The sequence below is a fragment of the Sinocyclocheilus rhinocerous genome, unplaced genomic scaffold (assembly GCF_001515625.1).
Source record: "Sinocyclocheilus rhinocerous isolate Xijiao unplaced genomic scaffold, SAMN03320098_v1.1 scaffold200, whole genome shotgun sequence".
Lineage (NCBI taxonomy): Eukaryota > Metazoa > Chordata > Actinopteri > Cypriniformes > Cyprinidae > Sinocyclocheilus > Sinocyclocheilus rhinocerous.
Window position 1 is genome coordinate 2,592,700 of NW_015641014.1, and position 22,606 is coordinate 2,615,305.

Genomic DNA, 22,606 nt, shown 5'->3' on the forward strand with positions numbered 1-22,606 from the left:
CCTTTAGGATACAATTTTTTTTTAGCTAAAGAAATTTAAAAAGAAATTCAAAGACCTAATTATATTTCACCCAAAAATTGAAATTTTGTTGTGTCATTTCAAACCTGTATGACTTATTTTGCAGGACACAAGATTATATATATATATTTTTGTTTATTTTTTTTAACAATGAACCAATAGGGACCAATAGGGTTATTTTGGACCCCACTGACCATTTTGTCCCTCAGAAGGAAAGTCGTACATGTTTTGAATGACAAGAGGGTGAGTAAACAATGTCAGACTTTCCATTTTTGGGTGAACTTTCCTTTTAAAGTTGAATTATGTAAACTAGAATCATTTTTTTCCGTCAAGATTACTAATTTACTTCATGCATGATTTTCTGCCCAAAACTCATTCAATGCCATACTTTTTGATATGTGAAATATGTAGCACCGTAAGCACACTAACATATTCTGTTTAGTCCATTTGTGCTCCCTAAGATATATCGCAATGTGTCCGACAGTAAAAAATGCATCAATTCTCCTTGAGCACTGTGGAGGAAGTTGAATTGCACTTGCCTTAAAGCTGCTGCTGTTACAGTAACGAAGCATGTCTGTTGACGTGAACTGGAAAAAGCACAGCTTCAGGATTAGTCATGCATTACAGGCACACACACACAACATGCTCGTACCGAACATCCCCTTCCCATACAGAGTCCAAACACTGGTTCAGGAAAGCCGTTCTGCTTTATTACAAAGAAAGGGAGCTTTAAAGGTGGTCAGAAAATACAAGATTGGTCTGTTTTTCGTACTATGGGGTTTCCCTTTCCTACGAAATGCTTCTATTCAAATAGCTGCAGCTGAAATGTCTCCACCTCCTTGTTTTGTTTTTTTTCTTTTTCCCGCAATACAGATGTCCTCGCTCGGGCCTTCCTTGTCGCCTTAATTCGTTTAGTTGAATTGGTCTTTAAGTGCACAGGGTAACAAACGTGATTCCCCCGTCTGGCAGCTTAACATACTGTTCACTAATTTTTTTTTTGTCTTTTGCGTTTTTTGCTTCTACCACATAATGCCATTTCTGTTCACCTCCTAAAAACGAGGTCAAGCATAGGTACTTCTTCCAAAATAGACGCCATGTATATATATATATATAGATACATCTATCTATATATATCATGTATATACACATTCATACATACATATCTTTATTCATGTGATGTCAAAAAATTAAAAAAATGTACACGTTTATTACAAAATCGTAACAAAGACTGAAAAGGGTTCGTATTCATTCTGGAACATTGTTTCTCGGTAAGCTCACAACCGCCTGGTCCACGGGTTGTGCCCAACAACGGTCACTGAAACAGTCTGATTGGGATTTATTGACGCCAAGCAAGAAACACCTCACCGGATGAGCGAAACGGGAAATGAAAGAAAATAGGGGAAAACGAAAAGAAAAAAAAAAGCACCTCCTTGATGTTAATGACAGGGAACCGTCCTTCCAGACGACGACGGGAGTGGAGCGAGTTTTCCCACATTAAAAAAAAAAGCAGAAAACAATTTTTGTGTTCTTTTATTACTAAATAGTGCAACAATGAACATTGCATTTTCTTTTGCCCTTGTGTATTCACATGTATTGGATTTGTCTTTGTCTTTGTCCTGTTTGTTAGCGCAGCGCACTTCGGAAAACAAAGCGCGAACTGCGTTTTTCTCTTGAATACCAATGGATGAGTTTGTGTGCTGTACTGCAACTTCAAAGACTCCAGGCAAACACCAAAAGGGGCTTTCCATCAGAGGAGTAAACAAAACATTGACCCTGCTCGAAATGAAATGGAGGGAGAAGAAGAAAAAAAACGTAAGAGGGGAATTTAAAAACAGAATGAAAATATACAGAAGTTTTGTGTTCGGGCAGCACATAATTTGTAAGGCAGGGCCCCTCCCCCCAGTTCTCAAGGTGGAGACCCCCGCCGCCCCCCTCCCCCTCCCGCAGTCCTAGTCCAGAAGTTGAGGAATAAAACCAGGTTTTTTGTGGTCAGGCAGGTCGGCTGTCTGTCTGTTGCCGCTGACGGACTCGGCTTCAGAAGGCCTGCTGGGCCGGATTGTAATTGAAGGTGGTTGGCACGTGAGGCCGCTCCTCTAGCTTGTCGTATTCCAGGTGAAACTCCTGAGAGACCAGAGAAAAGCACAAAGCTGATGTTCACTTGCATGTATACAACATACACTTCACTTGAACGTTCAGTATAGTGATGACATTATATATTTACTAGGGATGCACGATATTAGATATTTGCCGATAGCCGATATTTTCCGTCTCATTTTGGCCGATACCGATATATTTCCTTTTGTTTGAAAACAACAACAAGTCTCTCCTGTGCAGAAATTATAAGCAAATTATTTTTAATTTTGGTTAGTTTTTAACTAACTTATTTGTTAGAATTAAATAAACAATAATGAAGTTCTTTTATAATGACAGTACATTGAAGATTTGAAAATAACTATAAATAAACATATCGATCGCTGCTTTTTTTTTTTTCCAGAAAGATGCAGTGGTAACCTTAACATTTTATTTTAAGATTTAACATTTGTAGATGGTCTAAAGCAAAAGAGTTGTAAAAATTCTGAAAATCTTTGAGAGCTCATTTGTTTAAAAAATATAACATATTACACATTAATAAATCAGTAAATATTAAATTATTTAAGTGTCATGTTTGTGATTTTTTTTTGTTTGTGTAAGCTATAGATTCTGACCTTTAAATCAAAACATACTCATGATTTTATGGCACTAATTACTGCTTTATTTAATCAGAAACAGTCTAAATATTATTTGTGTATTTTGCTTCATTTTATTAGAAGTAGGCCAGCCACGCCCCCTACGGAATTAAAACTCCTTACTGAGCGGGCATTACGTGCGATTACTGTCGACTCTATCACACACTAAGCATGTCATTCTGTATGTGCATTCACAGTTTAAATGCAGCGATCCAAAAGAGTGAATCTAATCACCATTCAGGCAAAACTTTGCTTCAAGAATGAGCCACACTGCTGACTTGATCTAATCGCTAGCACACCCTGAGCACATGTGAGTTAACGTATTCCTCTTATCGGCAAGACATATCGGCATAATTTTTCATATCGGGCCGATGCCGATATTTACATTTAAAGTCATTATCGGCCGATTCCGATATTGGTCCGATAATATTGTGCATTCCTAATATTTACATTATCAGCATCAATAGGTAAGTGTGACCGACTGGTCAATTAAGTAGGTGCAGGTTATTGGTTTTCAAGTATTTTCTAATAAATATTGAGCAATTTTCACACTGCACCTGACCTCATTTTTTGTTGTGAACATGTTCATACATTCAAGAAAGAAAAAATAGGATACTTTTAAACAGCTATTTAGAGGGTCATTGTCCGTTACGAAGGCATAAAAATTGTGATTAAATTTAAGCAAATATCTATGAATGATTATTTAATAAAATAAAATTAATTAGAATTGTATTATACATATCTCATATATATATATATAAATATAGAGAGAGAGAAAGAGAGAGATATTTAAACAAATTAAAAATAATTTAATAATAACAAATTTCTAATATAAATTAAACATTTGACATTTTTATAATTTTTGTAACATACATGTATAAAAGTCTAATCCATAATATTTATGATAATCTGCAAAAAAAGTCTAAATTCTAATAAATACTAATATTTTAAAATATCATTTTTTTCAATGTATATGCTGTATAATTTTATATAAGAATTACTATATTTTAACATTTTCAAAATTAATATTTTCAAAATTAAGTTTTGAGAGATTTTGTGTATGTTGATTTAAGCATCTTGCTCTATAGATATTGTATGATATTGCAGAGATTATCATATTTATAAATTCACATTGGTCACCACTATTACGGACATTGTGTGTCATTACTATAACAGTCATTCTGCTGCTCCAAGATACCTACATGGGTTTGAGATACTGACATCAGAAAAAAAAAAAAACACAATGGCACAAACCAGATGTTAGGTTTAATCACACAGGTGAGTGATTATCAGCAAGTGTCTGTAGCTGTATAAACGAAAAAGGTGGAGGAAGAGGTCCCTCAATTCAGTATCTTTACCTTAGCGACCTTCCTCCAGTTATGACAATCAAAGAAGTAGTATGTTCCTCTCTCGTAGGTGTTGGTCTTTAGCGTGGGCTCCATGCCAGGTGCTCTTGTGATCCAAACCCTTTCCTCTTTATGGTACCGCCAGTCCCGGTTGAAGCTGCAAACAACAAAATGTTCCATTTAACCTCTCAACTTCCACCCGTGGTTGGTTATCAGCAAAAAGAGTCCTAGAATGACGTAATCTGCAGGACGTACAGCTCAACAGCAGCGAGGAGTTGTAGGAGGTCTCCTCCGTTCATGTAGTAGAGGTAAAACAGCAGGTCTTCACCGTATCGTCCCAGTTTTATTGCAGCCAGCTGTACAGAGTACAGAGTAGGTTAGCAGCATCCACATACTACAATTTCAATGAGGTTTTAGTCAAGTGTTTATCACCTCACCTTGTCCCTTATGTGAATGTTGGTTAAGTACTCTGAGGGAACATGGAAGTCTAAAAAAACAATTGCATTTATTACTGAAGAGCCTAAATGAATTGGTCATGTCTACAGGTTAAGTCAAATGAACTCTTACCAATGTCTTGTGGTCGACATGGAGCTGAAGCCCAGGGAGATGCAAACTTAGGATACAGATTCCTACAAACCGAAATAAAATTAATGTGTGTACAAAAAGAGAACATTGACTAGACATCAGTATCTGGCACAAGAAAGTATCTTACTCCGGAGAGTTGAGGTTGAGTCCTAGCGTTGTTAGGTCACTTCCTAAAGCCAGGTGAACCATCCCAGGGTCCGTCTCAGCTGCCCGGATGAATGTCAGGAGTCCAATCATTCCAAACTGATCTGTCACCATTCCTAAGGGAATGTTTGTTACCTTGCCTATAAAAGATGTGAATAAATGTCAAGTTTGATTGAGTGTGTCCAATGGACAGGGTTGCTACATCTTTTGATCAATTAATTTCCATGAATTTTCCAGCAGATGCAGATTTTTACTTTTTTTTTTTTTGTAAGCAAAGAGCAAATTCTAGTCAGGGTTATTATAGTTAACTAAAACCATAAAACAGTTTATGTTACTTGAAATAAAATAAACTAACTGAAATAATAAAAAACAAAACTTACACTTGTTTTATTTCAGCTATATTTTATTTCACACTTTCATTTAGTTTATCTTGATGTACTAAGATAACTAAAACTGAAATAAAATGAATGAAAGAATACATATGAAACTATTAAAAATAAAAAATAAAAAAATTCCTAATACTTTAACTACAATAAAAAAAACTCAAAATATTAAAATTAAAAATGTTAATAAAAATATAGCTTCCCAATAATAAACAAATAACCCTGTTTCTAGTCAGATTAAATATTCAGAATTCTACTGTAGTTAGCTACAAGTATATATATATTTTTTTTATTTTTTTTTGTATATTATTGTACATATATTACAGGCCTGTATACAGGTGCATCTCAATAAATTAGAATGTCGTGGAAAAGTTAATTTATTTCAGTAATTCAACTCAATTGTTTTCACAATATAAACTATTTTTATGATGTATTGAGTTATTTAAATTTTACAATTTATTAACATTTAAATTTATATCAATGTATATATTTTCATTTTTTAATAAAATGACAAATGTTGTAAATCTTTTTTTATTTATAATAAAAATGTCCATTATTTAATCATGATTTAAGATGTTAATGACTGCTATTACTTCTCAGGGGCTTGGAATTATTATTATTAAATATTTTTAAATACACCCTGAACTGGGAACCCTGCCTGTTGCATCGAAACCTTCTAAAACAGATTCTTGAAGAAAATACTTGCACTTGATTTGTTTTATTCAACACTCATGTTTTCAAGCTCGGGACACTTTGGCAGTTGTCTGAAATACACCACTGTATTTCAGACAACTGCCAAAGTGTCTGAAAATGTTAATAAATTGCATGTTGCTAGAGAGCCTCACCATCAGGCAACACCTGGATCCCCTTCTTTTGCTGGTTGTTATTCTGTGCTGATGATGTCTTGTCGCCAGGAAACTTGGGTCCATCTGCACTTGAGCTGCCCTTTCCTGAAGAGTTCAAGCTCTGTGGAGACAGCAGAGGCCACAACAATCAGTTAAAGCTCAAGCAATCACAGTCACAGCACTGGACGGCATCACTTAAATTTTAATAGCCACGCATCCTTACCCATCCTGCAAAACAATGACATGTTATTTATGCAATCTCTCCCTGAAGCTTATGAAAGATCAAATTCAGGCAATACTGACTGATTTGCTTTCATCCGTGCTCAATGTCGGGTCCTTGTAGTTGGGCCCGGGCAGGGCTGGGAAGTCTTCGTTGTGAATGGAAAAGTCCTGCGACTGTTCGTTCGATGGCTTTGTGACCATTCCAACTATGGAGAGATGCATTTTAATAAAGATTTGAGGGTTATTGTGAGGAAATAAAAATAAAACCCCTAACCTTGTCATGCATTCACAACACATCATCCATTGAAGGAGAAGCGAGGGTTTCGGTTTCAGCTAAGTAATGGGACTGTGTAAAATGAACTCGTACCATAGGGTGCCCTTCCAGCCAGCGGATTATGCAACGGTGTTGGGTTGCCGTTTCCCTCCCTCCGACTTCTGTCTGCAAGTGCTGGGAATTCTGAGAGGTCTATTCCTGTTACATTTTCACTCCCATCTGCCACGATAGCAGAAAGAATAATATGAGAATGAGCCATTTTATTTCCAGAGCACAATTTAAGCGTCACGGTTCCTGACATGGTGTTTCATCACGGAGCACGCTCCATACAGCACTCACCTGTCCCGTTGAAGATGTTATTGGATAAGGAGTTCATGCCAAACCCCTGGCTCCGGCCCATTCCAAATCCTGACATACTACAACGACACACATGAGGATTTGACCCTTTTGTTAAGGTCAGTCTTAATCAGTCTTGATTGGCCTTATCTTGGCCTAAGGTGAAAGTTAATTAAAATACACATATATATGTATTTAAGATTATGAGAAGCCACTTTTTAGCATCATCTTTCTGCAATAAACAAAAGAAGTGTATTGATGACAGGAGCTTTCAATGTACATAACCATAATGTTGCCCAAAAAAGCCTTATAAAATATAAAATTTCACATTACGCATTTTAAAATATATTCAAACAGAAAACAAAAATATTAAAAATCTGCCACTACAGTTTAGAGTTTGGGGTTGATACTTTCTTTCCTTTTCGTTTTTAATCACATACATGCATTTTAATGCTTTGCAAACTTACACATTTGGTTTTCTATGACATTTGTTGCTGACACAGAATGACTTGTGATAGGTAGTCTTGGTTGTATCATAATGGGCTGAATATACAAACCAATCAGTATGTATTTATTTTTTTTAATGTTTTATTTTTGTCTTTGAGTTTCCTGTATAATTATAATAATAAGGGATGTACAACATCCATGGTTCAATATGCGCTTGTGAATTCGGTTTTGCGTTTTAATCATTTCTGTGCGTTTTATTTCACTTCGAATTGACTCTGTTTGTGTGGGACCATCAGTCTACGAGCTGAGATGAGGAAACTCCTTGCTGCTTGTAAAGTGCATTTGAAAAAGCAACACAGCCAAACATCTTCAGTTGTAATGACTTGTAATGAGAAGTGTTTCTAAACCTGTTGTCCAACAAAAGAGAACATTATAACATTTTATAATGTTTTTACTCCACAACATCAGTTGAGTGTTTGAATTAGCTCCCTTTTGTGATCTGATGTGGCTTCTCATCACAGAATGAGGCAGAAAATATATTTATACTGTAAAAAAGGCTATGTCGATTAGTTATAAATATACTTAATTATTATGAAAATACCCAAGGTGGCTTGAAGAACACAGATAAACTATACATTGTCGCAGGATAGTGTTTATTGTCTTCATGTCTCATCATTCAAAATGTTTCTATTTTCTTTTTAATTTAGTTACAGTGGCTATGTTTACATGCGCACTTTTTGCTTCAATCGGACTGAATTCATTACGATTTATGAATCTGAATGTAGTGTTTACATGAACGCTAAATAAAGTGATCGGGTTGATGTGCGCGTTTATATGTCACAAGCTTCAAATCGGAATTGTTTTTTTTTTTTACATGCGCGCACTGCACAAAAATAGAGTTTCTCACTGTTTGCACATAATAACCACTCTCCTACACGGTTTCTTTATTTGTTTTAAACAGCAGAATTAATATTTATCCATTTCTCAAACAGATCGATTAAGGTGTTTACATGAAGGCTTTTCAGTCCAATTGAGCAGTCAATCCGACTACAAACAGATCATTTGGATGCATGTAAATGTAGTCACTGATGGCTGAATGCCTATGTCCATATTAAGGATTTCTTGGAGCATCATAAGTTCTATTACTTCTATTACTATTACTTAGTTTCTGTGTGAGGGTGCCCTCTGGCTTCCAGTATGAATGAAACAGACATTACATGTGTTTATAGCACTCAATAATGGCCAATTCAATCTATTTTGGGTAAAAATAGGAAAAATAATACTTATCTCAAAAGAAATTTGAAGTAGACATATGGCAATCCATGTTCCGTTTTTAAAATTTGTTTTAAAGGTGACATATCATGAAAATCTGACTTTTTCTGTGTTTAAATCTCAAAAGAAATTTGAAGTAGACATATGGCAATCCATGTTCCGTTTTTAAAAATTTGTTTTAAAGGTGACATATCATGAAAATCTGACTTTTTCTGTGTTTAAGTGCTATCTACCAACCCAGAAAACATGAAAAAGGACAACCCAGTAACTTTGTTTTGGGAAGCCTTTATCTGCAAGCCTCTGAAAAAATGAGTGTGTCAGATTTCACTCCCTCTGTGACGTGGTAAGGGGATCTTATTATAATATTACGCCGCTTAATCTGTACGTTTCCTCCCATGGCACAGTCACTGTGTTTTCGCAAGCGACAACGGTGTACCAGTTCTAACGTCATGGCGAAGGTTTGAGCTAAGCATGCTAACTTTTCTGTCTTTGACTGCACTGATGAGCACAGAACACTATTAAGAGTCCCAGCCTCAGAGGAGACAAGAGAGCAGTGGATTTATTGATTTATTTACTGTATATTGCTGCTGCCACACAGATCTAATATAAACATGCGATTTCTTTCCCAGCCGTTTACCTTCACAGACACAGACTTCACAGTTTTTGTAACTCATGTGCGTTTTTAACATAAACTTGGGTATTTGACAGTTTAAGCACAAGAAGAGAACTTAGTTTAGTACTCGCATACCATGTGACAGCAGCTTTCTGTGCGCGTGCTTCAGACGTGTGTGCTCAGAAAACCGTTTATCAGACGTTGAAACTAATATGGTTTCAAATGCATGATTTCAGCATGACAGACATGATCATCAAAACCAAACAAATGTTTTTAGCAGAGTATCTGAGGTACGAGCTGTAAAGGCACAGCTCTATTCTGGAAAAGGGGGCGGGGAGCAGCAGCAGCTCATTTGCATTTACAGAGACATGCACTAAAACAGCGTGTTTCTGCTTCCACTCAAAATAGGCATTTTCAAAATTATATAAGAAATGATTTGTGGGGTATTTTGAGCTAAAACTCAAACAAACTCACTCGCAGACACCAGAGACTTACTGTATATTACATATTGTAAAAAGAGTCTCCTTTAAAAAAGTGCATTTTAAATCACAAAAAACACTCCAAGCCAAGCCGAACCGAAAACCGTGGTAAAAAAAAAAAAAGAGTTATGTATTGAACCGTGGGATAACTGTATTGTTGCATCCCTAATAATAATAGCACAATTTTCTGCAAATAAAAACTGTGATAAATTTTAAAATACATAAAAGTATACATTTTAAATTAGATATGAAAATAAATTATATATTTTATTATATTATATTATTTAAAATATTTTATAATAGAATCTCTTTTCTCAACAGTAAGGATTGAGGGTTGGGCAATTCGTTTTTTTACTAGGCCAACCCTCAATCCTTACTGTTGAGCCAAAACATTCTATTATTGTGGCAAATGAAAGCACTTTACATTACAATTCACAACTTCAGAAGTCACTTTATAATTTGTTTCATTCCCATATCATTGAGCACAATCTGACCACTGTCCTGGCACTAGTAATTCTGTACAGGTAAGTTTAAGTTCTTTTTAAATAATACACCTGTTCAATAGACAGTCCTAAAAAGCCTTACCAAAGCAAGTTGTTTGCTATCGCTATCTCTCGTGTAAGCATTCTTACCTGTTGATGGTGAATGGCTGGCGTGCTGGCTGCTGCTTGGGCATGCAGATAATGCTGGGAGAGCTGCGGTTAGGGCTACCCAGGCCAGAGCTGCCCATGCTGTTGGTCCTGCCGCTCATGCCCATGCCCTGCCCTACCTGCGAACTCATCATGTTCCTGGAGTTCATAGGCAGGATGCCCCTGCAGAACACCAGCAAGGCCGGGATTTAACAGATCACGTCATAAATCAACATAAATCAAGCAGAGGAGATGGCGTACCTGTTCGGCGAAGATGGTGTGTGGAGGGACATTGTTGGGACGCCTGTTGTTGGGGTGCTATGGCTCGGTAACTGAGTGCCTTGTGTTAAACTCCGGTTCAATTGAGGGTTGTTGTTGCTCATGCCCCTTATTGAGAAACCTAGTGCACCTACAAAATGAGTCGGGAAAGAAACAATGATCAATTGGTGCTCAGAATCAGAGTACATGGTGCTTCTATTAGCATCACAATGATTTTTCAGTGCTATAAGCCATACTGAAGACTTGTACTCACTTTGCGGACCATACAAACTCGCACCAAGCTGTGACAATTGACCTGACGATGACGGCGAGGGAGATGACAGCATCTGAAAACCGAGAGAAGTTAGAAAATCTCATTTGAATTTGCATGTTTTTAACATTACGTGCCAACAAATTATACAGAAATTAGAAACATATTTATATTTACATATACATATTTACATACACACTGACACTACAGTTCAAAAGTTTGTGGTCGGTAAGAGCTTTTCATGTTTTTGAAAGAAGGCTTTTATGCTCATTATGCTTTTATGTCAGCATTTATTTGATCAAAAATACAGTACTATTATTACAATTTAAAAGAAACATTTTCTATTTGAATATATTTTAAAGTGTAGTTTTTTCCTGAGATGGCAAAGCTAAATTTTCTTCATTGTCACATGATCCTTCAGAAATCATTCTAATAAGCCGCTTTGCTGCTCAAGAAGCACTTCTTATTTTTTATAAATCTTGAAAAGAGTTGTGCTGCTTAATATTTTCATAGAAACTGTGATACAATTTTTTCAGGATTATTTTATGAACAGAATGTTTAAAAGAACAGCATTTATTTGAAATAATCTTTTGTAACCTTATAAAGGTCTTTACTGACAGTTTGGATCAATTTAATGAATTCTTGCTGAATACAAATATTAAAATCAATTTACTTACTGACAGATGAAAGACGCTTTTTTTTTTTTCATCTGTGTATTTTATCACTGTAATGCTGCCATTTAGAATGACAAGAAATGCAGTTTGTCAAAACTTGCAGTTCAGTTCTCCTCATAAAACGGATAAAGTGTAGTGTTTTCAGTACACAAAATGCCATCTGCACCAATCTGTACCATCAACATTCATAATTACGTCATAATTTGTTTCCACCATGATTCCTGGGCACGCTCCCAACTTCAAGAGTCTGGAAATTATGACTTTATGCTGGGGTTCATGTGTGCTCAACTCATAAATATCATCATAAATATGACCATTCTGACTTGACTTCACTTGAATGCATTAAAAATAGCCTCAGTAATGTAATTATCAGAAATGTTTAGAATCATATATGTTTATGAAGGTATTATGAAGGTATTACTTGAGTCACTTAGATTATTAAGTTAATAAATTATTTTGGCAAAAAAAGGTAATTAATTTTTATTTTGACAAATGTGTTAAAAATATAAATATTTAAAATAAATTTTTTGATATACACTATCAGTCAAATGTTTTTGAACAGTAAGATTTTTAATGTTTTTTAAAGAATTCTCTTCTGCTCACCAAGCCTGCATTTATTTGACCCAAAATACATAGCAGGAAAATTTAGAGGAACTCTTTAAAAAAACATTAAAAATATTACTGTTCAAAAACGTTTGACTGGTAGCATATCTGTTTAAAATATATTTCTTGTTGGTCAGGTCAGTGAAGATATTGACAGTGCAAGTGAAATATATAATATTAAGCTAATAATAATTTAAAGGGGTCATATGATGCGATTTCATTTTTTCCTTTCTCTTTAGAATAATGTACAGTATGTGGAAAATAATGTGTTTTTTTAACTTTAAACCGCATAAACACATTTCATTACACCAAATACACAAAATAATGTTCTTTTTAGCAGCATCATATGACCCCTTTAATATTTCATCATTCTATCAGACCTCCAGCCAACAAAAGGACTTGACACAATGAACATAACCATCAGAATGAACTGGTATTAACGTACGTCTTTCTCCGATCGATGCGGGAACATTGACGTCTGGCCATAGTATATGCTCTCATCAGGGTAGTCACTTTCGACCCCCTCCCCAAACTTCTTTCTCGTTGCACTGAACATTCCGTTTGTCACCTACAGAAGAGAGGAGACAGTTAAAACCAAGATATTTAATTCCTGAACCAAAATCATACCAGATTATCTTTCTGCACGTCTAGTGGACATATCATTAACAAGTGCTTCTATACAGCACAACTGAGAACTTGTAATAAATAATGAATTACCACTGCAGAACAAGACCCAAGACTGTATATGTTGATTTAAGTGCATTATAAAAAGGTACAGGCTATTTTGTCAACTCACTTTACAACTAAATCATACAATTAGGAGGTGCAAGATTAAACTTAAATGTACTTTAGCGGACAGTCTAATGCTATAAGAACATTTAGACCTACTATGGCGGTACATAATTTATTAATCTTTTCAAAACAAAGCAGATATTCGCCGTATGGTTGGAAAACAAATAAATATCACTTTCCAAACTGACACCTGACAACAAACACAGAAACAGCTTAATTCACTGGCTAAATCCATGAAAAACATCAATTACTAGCCAGATACTTAAACATACTCACATTTCCATGTACCGCAACATTATTAATAATATTAAAACTGATTCCTACATGTTGTGATGTTACGAACACAATCACAGAGAGAAATAAATAAAATGAATAATCGCATGTCGCGAAATGTTCTCATTTATATAAGCTAGTTAGCTGTCTCGTTAGCTGTTAAGCTGCTAACTACAAATAAGACATTTTCGGCATAAATAAAGATTTTAATGGAAACCAAAACACCCTGGACCATTAAATCTATATTAGTCGTGGTGCTTTAGTTTTATAACAGATGACTAGACGTGCATAATACATGTATCTATCTGTTTAAATTGTTTAGGCCTGTGTTTCGGCTGTCTGTTTTTGTTAGCGCTCAGCGCTAGTCGGCTAACTCTGGCCTCGAGCAAAAACAGAAACCAGTAAAGCCGTGCAAACGTGTCAGTGCATTCATTCAGCTACTAAATATCTGCTTGGATATGCGCACAAAGCTGCAAATGTTCATTTGGCCCTGTATATGCGATGCAAACCCTGTTGTGCAATGTATTTTTGGGTGAAAAAGGAATTGACTAACCGCATTAATTTACCCTCTCCTCGCAGATCCAAGATGGCTGTGTTTCCTACAGGCGAGAATGCTGGGGCAATAGCCTTTACCCTCTGACCCCTTAACCTTCCGTTTATTTCATACTAGACTGAAAATTGTGCTGGACACTGTCTGCTGGATATTAGACGCTCTACAGGACACTTGTGAGATTTTTATGATGTTACAATGGGATGAAACAGTTAGACTGTAGTCACTCTTTTTATACCTGAAACATCAATCTGCCATTTAACAAACTCTGCTAAGAGTACAGATTACCTTATAATCATTTAGAATACTTATAATGTATATTTTACATCTGCAGCCAAATGCAGGTAACACGTTGATTAAGAATTCATAATTTGAGCTGTCTGACACAAAGGGTGTTTAAGATTAAGTCTATAAGGTCTGTTTCATGTCAGCAGCTTGTAAATAACGAATAACGTATATTTATAAAGAGATTATTGTGAAAATATGTGCAAATCCTACATCACATTAAAGGGGTTTCCTTAAATAATGTTAACCTGACATTATTTTACATGATTTTAGCTTACTATGTAACATAAATGCTAGTAGCATTTCAGTTCTGATCTTTAGCAGCGGAAAGTATAGTCAAAATACATTATAATCCTTTTTTTTTTTTCATAGTGTTCTGTAAAATATGCTTTTATGTAACAACATACAAATCTAGAGTGAACTATAGCTATTGTTTGCAGGAAGACATCTGTCACTTCCACACGCAGTAAAAGGCTCACAAATACATTCCATTCAGTAAATCTGCCTGAATCCAGAAGATTTAAGCTATTCATGGCTAAAGTTTGAAGTTTTGCTTCCTTTCTGCGTAGATTAATTATCATTTGGATGTAAACGTGATCTTTCTCATCATCTAAACTTTATTTCATAATGATCAAGTTTGTTCTGCTGAGAACGCAACGCTCACTGTTAAATGATGAGGCAAGCAAAACCTGTAGGACTGAAACTCTTACATTGTACATTTCACATCTGCAGCCAAGTGCAGGTGAAAAAATCTTATATTTGTGCAAGAATGCTTACATGGGTGCAAGAATGATTACAAATTGTCAAATCAGTTTTTTATATATATTTAAATACATCCCCGTCAACCACTTAGAACAGTCTAAAAGAAGTGGTTAAATAGTCCATGGAGGATTATGTTGAAAGTTTACACTTTAAATCACATTTTGTTGTGAACTTTTAACTGGCGTAATCCCATTTCTCACTTTCCGTCTGTTCCCTCCACTGTGAAGTGGTACTCAGGCCCTTCAGACAGCACTTGAGGGTTATCAATCATAGTCTAAATCACTGGAGACCTTTGATAGACCACTAAATAGCTAAGCCTTGAGTTATGAGAAGAATGACTGGGAGTGCAATATCATCCAGTGTTGCATTTACTCACAGAGGTGATTTACTACTTTTGGATTAAGGATCAACATTAATTTTTGATAGGGAGGAAAATTATATCTTAAGTGTAGAAAACACTCATAAAACAATTTTGGGCAAGTCTGGTCTGATCTCAAAGGCGAACCTATTAAAATCTAATAAATGAAGTAATAGTAAAAAGGTAAATAACATAAACCTTATTTTTTATTTTGTCTGGATCTTTTAATTTATTAAAAATACATTTAAATGGATTTCATACATACAATGCCTTTTATAACGCTCATGTTTTTCATTTAATGTTTTTTAATGTTTATTTAAGCCTCATTAAAATGATTAAATTCTGTAGAATAATTGAAATGCATATAGAATATATATATATATTATAAGAGAAATATATATATATATATATATTAACTTTCACTTCCATTCAGTAAATCTGCCTGAATCCAGAAGATTTAAGCTATTCATGGCTAAAGTTTGAAGTTTTGCTTCCTTTCTGCGTAGATTAATTATCATTTGGATGTAAACGTGATCTTTCTCATCATCTAAACTTTATTTCATAATGATCAAGTTTGTTCTGCTGAGAACGCAACGCTCACTGTTAAATGATGAGGCAAGCAAAACCTGTAGGACTGAAACTCTTACATTGTACATTTCACATCTGCAGCCAAGTGCAGGTGAAAAAATCTTATATTTGTGCAAGAATGCTTACATGGGTGCAAGAATGATTACAAATTGTCAAATCAGTTTTTTTATGTATATTTAAATACATCCCCGTCAACCACTTAGAACAGCCTAAAAGAAGTGGTTAAATAGTTCATGGAGGATTATGTTGAAAGTTTACACTTTAAATCACATTTTGTTGTGAACTTTTAACTGGCGTAATCCCATTTCTCACTTTCCGTCTGTTCCCTCCACTGTGAAGTGGTACTCAGGCCCTTCAGACAGCACTTGAGGGTTCTCAATCATAGTCTAAATCACTGGAGACCTTTGATAGACCACTAAATAGCTAAGCCTTGAGTTATGAGAAGAATGACTGGGAGTGCAATATCATCCAGTGTTGCATTTACTCACAGAGGTGATTTACTACTTTTGGATTAAGGATCAACATTAATTTTTGATAGGGAGGAAAATTATATCTTAAGTGTAGAAAACACTCATAAAACAATTTTGGGCAAGTCTGGTCTGATCTCAAAGGCGAACCTATTAAAATCTAATAAATGAAGTAATAGTAAAAAGGTAAATAACATAAACCTTATTTTTTATTTTGTCTGGATCTTTTAATTTATTAAAAATACATTTAAATGGATTTCATACATACAATGCCTTTTATAACGCTCATGTTTTTCATTTAATGTTTTTTAATGTTTATTTAAGCCTCATTAAAATGATTAAATTCTGTAGAATAATTGAAATGCATATAGAATATATATATCCCTATATACTCTTAAACATTCTAAAACCAAATACTGTGGTATGCCATGTGATATGGACAGCCTCTGTTGGTTGTCCATAACTGGGCAAGTCTTATCTTTGGGGTGGTGCACTCAAGTGGTCTCTGTTATGTAGAGGGTCCTGACTGAGATAAGCGCTTAAATAGAAGGTCTCAGCTGACCCTCAAATTCCTTAATCACACGACAACTTTAGGCTTATCACAGTTCCCGGTCAGCTCCACCTTCCAGCGATGGAAGAAATCATTTATCCGGAATGGGGAGGAGCATGTGGGATGTCATCTCTGGTGCTCTCTGCAACTGGCAGGGCAGAGGTGTCAGCAGAACACAGGAGCATGAAACACCACACTGCCGCCCATCGTCTCATACCTTGTGACAAAAAAGCTTGATGGTAAATGAAGATCTACGTTTTCGGCAACCTGGTAAGACGAAAGGAACATTCAAGTTTTTATCTTGTCTTTTCATTGTGCCATTCATAAGACTGGTCTACACTTTTAAAAATACGGGTTCTTTATTGGCATTTATGGTTCCGTGAAGAACCTTCAACATCCATGGAATCTTTCCATTCCACAAAAGGTTCTTTATAGTGGAAAAAAGTTCTTTAGATTTTTATGTTCTTCACACTAAGAAATAAAGGTTCTATTAAGAACTGGTCACTGGAATGTTCTTCGGAGAAGCAAAATGTTTTGATCAATGGGATTGCTGTGAAAACCTCCTTTTGGAGTCTGTACACTCTTAAAAATAAAGGTGCCTAAAAGGTTCTTCACAGCGATGCCATAGAAGAACCATTTTCGGTTCCCCAAAGAACCATTCAGTCAAAGGTTCTTTAAAGAACCATCTCTTTCTTCCCTTTTTGGTTCTTTATAGTGGAAAAAAGTTCTTTAGATTTTTATGTTCTTCACACTAAGAAAAAAAGGTTCTATTAAGAACTGGTCACTGGAATGTTCTTCGGAGAAGCAAAATGTTTTTATCGATGGGATTGCTGTGAAAACCTCCTTTTGGAGTCTGTACACTCTTAAAAATAAAGGTGCTTAAAAGGTTCTTCACAGCGATGCCATAGAAGAACCATTTTCGGTTCCCCAAAGAACCATTCAGTCAAAGGTTCTTTAAAGAACCATCTCTTTCTTCCCTTTTTATAATCTGAAGAACCTTCTTTCTTTGTGAAACAGAAAGGTTCTTCAGATGTTAAATGTTCTTTATGGAACCATTTAGACAAAAAAGGTTCTTCTATGGCATCGTGAAGCACCTTTATTTTTAAGATTGTACCCTTATTTTGTTTCTGAAGATACCATGAATGTGGACCGAGAAGATGGGAAATGTTGTGCGAGGTGCTGTCGCCTTCGTGCCCTCCGAGAGATGTCAACGTTTCTTAGTAGGCGACTTGAAGGAGATGCCCCTTGATCGTACTCTAGACCTGAGTAGCCGGCAGTTACGTCGCCTTCCAGTCAGAGCTTCTGCCTTCGATGAACTGGTCAAACTCTACCTGAGCGACAACCACCTGAGCAACCTGCCGCCAGAACTGAGAAACCTGCAAAAGCTCCAGCTTCTAGCCTTGGACTTCAACTGTTTCGAGGAGCTTCCTCTGGTCGTATGCAGCCTCGTTCAGCTAAACATCCTCTATCTCGGTAATAACCGACTGTACAGGCTGCCGAAGGAACTGCGGCAACTCACCGAGCTTAAAACCTTGTGGCTGGAGACCAACTGCTTCACCAAGTTCCCTCGAGTAATATGTGAGCTTCCCAACATCAAGACCCTGCATTTGGGATACAACCAGCTACGTAGCTTACCGACCGAGCTTGAGCGACTGGAGGAGCTACGCAGCATCTGGCTAGCGGGGAACTTGCTAAATGATTTTCCTCCCGTGCTGCTGAAGATGCATTATTTGGAGGTGATCGATGTGGACCGTAATCACATTCGCCAGTTTCCGTCGCTCGCCTGCTTGAGAGGCTTGAAGCTCGTCATCTATGACCACAATCCTTGTGTTAATGCGCCAATGGTGGCCGACGGTGTGAGACGGGTAGGCCGCTGGGCCGACAACTCTGATGATGAGGAGGATGAAGGTGACGGAAAGGTTGCCAAAGCAGGTGTGAAGGCACAGGGATCACTGGAAGAGAACGAGTGAAGAAGATCAGTGAGGAACCATAGATCAAGCAGCTATAAAGAGCATGATAATATTTATGAGTTTTTGAAACTGCAGAAGGCGGCTGATGAAATACTGAGGCCACTGCTTTACAAATGTAGTGTCTTTTATATTAAATATAGTGTTTTGTAGATTTTTGAAGTAGAATAGAAATTACTTAAAATTAAATATTGTAATTAAATACTTCATGATATTCATAATAAACAATTAGAACATTTAATAGAATTGAAATATTTATATTTAAGAATTAAAATAAGAAATATTTATAGTAATTTACACATCATTTTTGTCTGCCTATTTGTAACACAGATGCTTATGTAATTAAAGGGAACCAATTTTCTTGATATGAAGCAAGCCAAAGTGCTTTCTTTCTTTCTTTCTTATTGTGACATTATTTATGGTACTCCATGAAATCGCAACATAAAATTTTTCTGTAGAAAGTATTTTCAGATCTCAATCAGGGATTTGTTAATGCAAAAAAGTTTTCCATGTCTGTGCAGTGAATCTGTTCAGTGAGGTTGGCCGTGTCAGTGATAAATGGTGGAATTCTAACAATGTGCCCCTGTTCATAAATAATGCAGGTTTCCTGTAGCAGATTTGGGTCTCCATTTTGATGTAAGACTCTTAATAGGTTTTAATCATACTCTAGTGCTCCTGCTTTGTAATATGAAGTCCTGCAGGACACTGTTCATTGGATTCACAGGTTCAAAATCTGTGAACAAGTCAACAAAGGATGACAAATAGTTACAAGCAATTTTGCTTAAAATGATGTACATTTTGCTAGCATATTTACTAAATAGAATCAGTGCCGCAGTCCCAAAATCAAGTGTGGGAGGTGGTAATATTTTGGTATGATATTGTCAGGCTTGTGAATTAAACCTCACAAATACATGATGCACTTAATAGTAGCTATATGTGCAACATAAAACATTAAATGTGACACTGGACCACAAAACCAATCATAACGGTCAACTTTTGAAATATACTGAATAAATAGGCTTTCCATTGATGTATGGTTTGTTAGGATAGGACAATATTTGGCTGAGATACAACTATTTAAAAATCTGGAATGGGGTGCCAAAAAATCTAAATATTGAGAAAATCGCCTTTAAAGTTGTCAAAATGAAGTTCTTAGCAATGCATATTACTAATCAAAAATTAAGTTCTGATATCAAGTTTTGATATATTTACGGTAGGAAATATACAAAATATTTTCATGGAACATGAACTTTACTTATATCCAATATCCTAATGATTTTTTGCATAAAAGAGAAATCGGTAATTTTGGCCCATACAATGTATTGTTGGCTATTGCTACAAATATATCTGTGCTACTTAAGACTGGTTTGTGGTCCAGGGTCACAAATAATAGTAAATGTACATACGAGAAAATAATTTCAATATAAAATTGTTAAAACTTAAGATCACTGACAAGTTATACCGGTAATAATAATAATTATTATTATTATTACAAACAAAATAATAATAGTATAAAACAATGATTTTTAAAAATATAAAAGACCAAATCAAATTACTGAAATATATAGTAATAATAATATGGAAAAATGAATTTCAAAGACAAGTTTTATAAATGATCATTGTTGTTATTATTAAGAAAATAATAGTATACGACTATAGTATAAAATCATTTTAAAGATATCATATCATGTCAAACCACTGATGTATAACAATAACAACAACAATAATAATTTATATAACTTTTTATAATATATAGCCTAATTTTTACACAGCAGATCTGCACAACATTACAAATTCCAAGTCCTTATTTTCCTTTAAATACGTCGTAATTATGCAACAATAAGATATAAACGAAGATCTTAGGATCGCAGGGTTAAATACATTTTCACTATATCCCACTGTTACAACATTTGTAGGAATATATTTGTTCGTTTTGAAGAACGACAGAGCGCTGACGTTACGTAAGAACTTTTATTTTGATGGGCAAGAAGTCCATCAGCCATTTGTTGGAGGTTGGAAAGCAAGAACCGATCATCAGTTGCACACAGGGCTGTGATTGAGAGCGGAGCTCCGTTATTAACAGCCACGATGGGGAAGAAGACTCGCGCAGGCACCGGCAGGAGAACCATATTACAGCTCTCACCGCCGGGACCGAACCGCGGCGCGACGGCAGCGGCCAGAGAGGACGGGGTCGGCTCGGGGTCCGAAGGTGGGCGAGAAAGACATCAGTAACAGACGTATAAACTGTCGGTAGAATCAGAAATACAAAATATGAGCGAGACGAACCATTTGAAGAGAAACACGCGCTTCTATTGCGAGTCGAAAATGAGTTTATGTCGTAGACTTACTAGTCATTTGTAATTTTTGGCTAATCATAATCAAAATTCCGTTCCGTTGTTGCTATAAATTAACTTGTTTTAATAAACCGATACAAAATGTGTGGTTCACTTCTTACCTTTTGAATCGCCGTTTGTCAGGTTTAGCATTAGCCACCGGGACAGATTAACCGATAAATGTGTGCTGATACAGCTTGTCAAACTTCTTATGACGTAAACCACATGAGATGGCAAGTAACGATTTATTTCGATATATTAACGTGAATTGTTGGCTATTTAAGTAATTTATAAGCCACAGTTTCGAGTTAGCAGCGCAGCTGCACTGGGCCTCAGACAAAGCGTTAGCCAAACATGCTAACGTTAATTCACCCACACCGGAACAACAAGGATAACTTTGTTATAAATGTTTTAAAAACGTTATAAACTCTCTTTTTCCTTTTGTAGACGAACCTGAGGTTAACACAGATGGTCAGCGAGAAGTTAATGTAGTAATGAAGACACCAGCTGTGAAGGCCACACGTAAGTTATACAAGAATGTTATCACTGCATAATATGTACTGTTATATACGTAATGAGTAATAACAAATGAGTGTGTATATATACGTTCTTAAAATATATACTTTATATCTTAATTATCGTTAAATTTTTATTAAGTTATTTACTTATTTTTGTGGTTTGTATAATATATATATATATATATATATATATATGTATGTATGTGTGTATATACAGTGCTGCTTGAAAGTTTGTGAACCCTTTACAATTTTCTATATTTCTTTATAAATATGACCCAATTCATCATCAGATTTTCTCACAAGTCCTGAAAGTAGACATAGAGAACCCAATCAAACAAATGAGACAAAAATATTTTCTTTGTCATTTATTTATTGAGAAAATTATCCATTGTTACATATCTGTGCAGTGCAAAAGTATGTGAATATTTGCTTTCAGTATCTGGTGTGACCCAATTTTGCAGCAGTAACTGCAGGTAAAGTTTCTTGTAACTGCTGATCAGTCCTGCACAACATCTTGTATTAGTTTGAGCTCATTCCTCAGTTACAGAACCACTTCAACTCTGTGATGTTGGTGGGTTTCCTCCTGTGAACTGCTTGCTTACTCAGTTCTCGGACAGATGGCCTGACATTTTCCTTGAGAATTTGCTGGTATAATTCAGAATTCATTGTTCCATCAATGATGGTAAGTCGTCCTGGACCAGATGCAGCAAAACAGGCCCAAACCAGGGTACTACCACCACCATGTTTCGCAGATGGGATGAGGTTATGCTGGAATGCAGTGTGTTCTTTTCTCCAAACAGAACACTTCTCATATAAATCAAAAACTAGTAAAACATGGCACACACTGACACCTGGTAGTCATTCCACTGTTTGAAAACACCTCTGAACAGATGGACTCTAATTTCACCCTCAAATTAACAGCTAATCCTAGAGATTCACATACTTTTGCACCACACAGAAATCTAACACTGGGTCATTTTTCTTAATAAATAAATGACAAAAAAATATTTTTGTCTCATTTGTTTGATTGGGTTCTCT

General features: G+C 35.7%; 3 protein-coding genes across 3 annotated transcripts in view; 2 read left to right on the forward strand and 1 right to left on the reverse strand.

The window, feature by feature from the left end:
- Positions 1–179: 179 nt before the first annotated feature.
- On the reverse strand, positions 180–13,816 carry cnot2 (CCR4-NOT transcription complex, subunit 2). The gene is made up of 15 exons (XM_016569827.1): positions 13,744–13,816; positions 12,571–12,693; positions 10,852–10,924; positions 10,581–10,728; positions 10,323–10,502; positions 6,883–6,959; positions 6,637–6,762; positions 6,351–6,475; positions 6,048–6,168; positions 4,803–4,959; positions 4,658–4,719; positions 4,528–4,577; positions 4,346–4,446; positions 4,103–4,247; positions 180–2,139 (listed from the first exon to the last, which is right to left on the reverse strand). Exons 2-15 carry the CDS (start codon positions 12,679–12,681, stop codon positions 2,053–2,055), a joined length of 1,563 nt encoding a protein of 520 aa, XP_016425313.1. The 5' UTR covers positions 12,682–12,693; positions 13,744–13,816; the 3' UTR covers positions 180–2,052.
- Positions 13,817–13,839: 23 nt separating this feature from the next.
- On the forward strand, positions 13,840–18,797 carry LOC107753623 (leucine-rich repeat-containing protein 10-like). Its single transcript, XM_016569828.1, has 3 exons — positions 13,840–13,916; positions 16,795–17,020; positions 17,884–18,797. Exon 3 carries the CDS (start codon positions 17,893–17,895, stop codon positions 18,718–18,720), a length of 828 nt encoding a protein of 275 aa, XP_016425314.1. The 5' UTR covers positions 13,840–13,916; positions 16,795–17,020; positions 17,884–17,892; the 3' UTR covers positions 18,721–18,797.
- A 1,924-nt stretch (positions 18,798–20,721) lies between these two features.
- The window catches only part of fnbp4 (formin binding protein 4), a 13,997-nt gene continuing 12,112 nt past the window's right edge, over positions 20,722–22,606 (forward strand). The window contains exons 1-2 of the mRNA XM_016569829.1: positions 20,722–20,926; positions 21,498–21,572. Coding sequence (XP_016425315.1) covers positions 20,806–20,926; positions 21,498–21,572 — 196 coding nt within the window. The 5' untranslated portion in view covers positions 20,722–20,805. The remainder of the gene's footprint in view (positions 20,927–21,497; positions 21,573–22,606) is intronic.

What these genes read in the sequence shown, in the direction of transcription:
- cnot2 (XM_016569827.1), bottom strand. Translation starts at nt 12,681, where the DNA reads ATGTTCAGTGCAACGAGAAAGAAGTTTGGGGAGGGGGTCGAAAGTGAC. An exon ending in ACATTCACATAAGGGACAAG is followed by an intron (nt 4,447 to 4,527) that starts GTGAGGTGATAA and finishes TACTCTGTACAG; the next exon opens with CTGGCTGCAATAAAACTGGG. An exon ending in CTCCTCGCTGCTGTTGAGCT is followed by an intron (nt 4,248 to 4,345) that starts GTACGTCCTGCA and finishes TGTTGTTTGCAG; the next exon opens with CTTCAACCGGGACTGGCGGT.
- LOC107753623 (XM_016569828.1), top strand. Translation starts at nt 17,893, where the DNA reads ATGTGGACCGAGAAGATGGGAAATGTTGTGCGAGGTGCTGTCGCCTTC.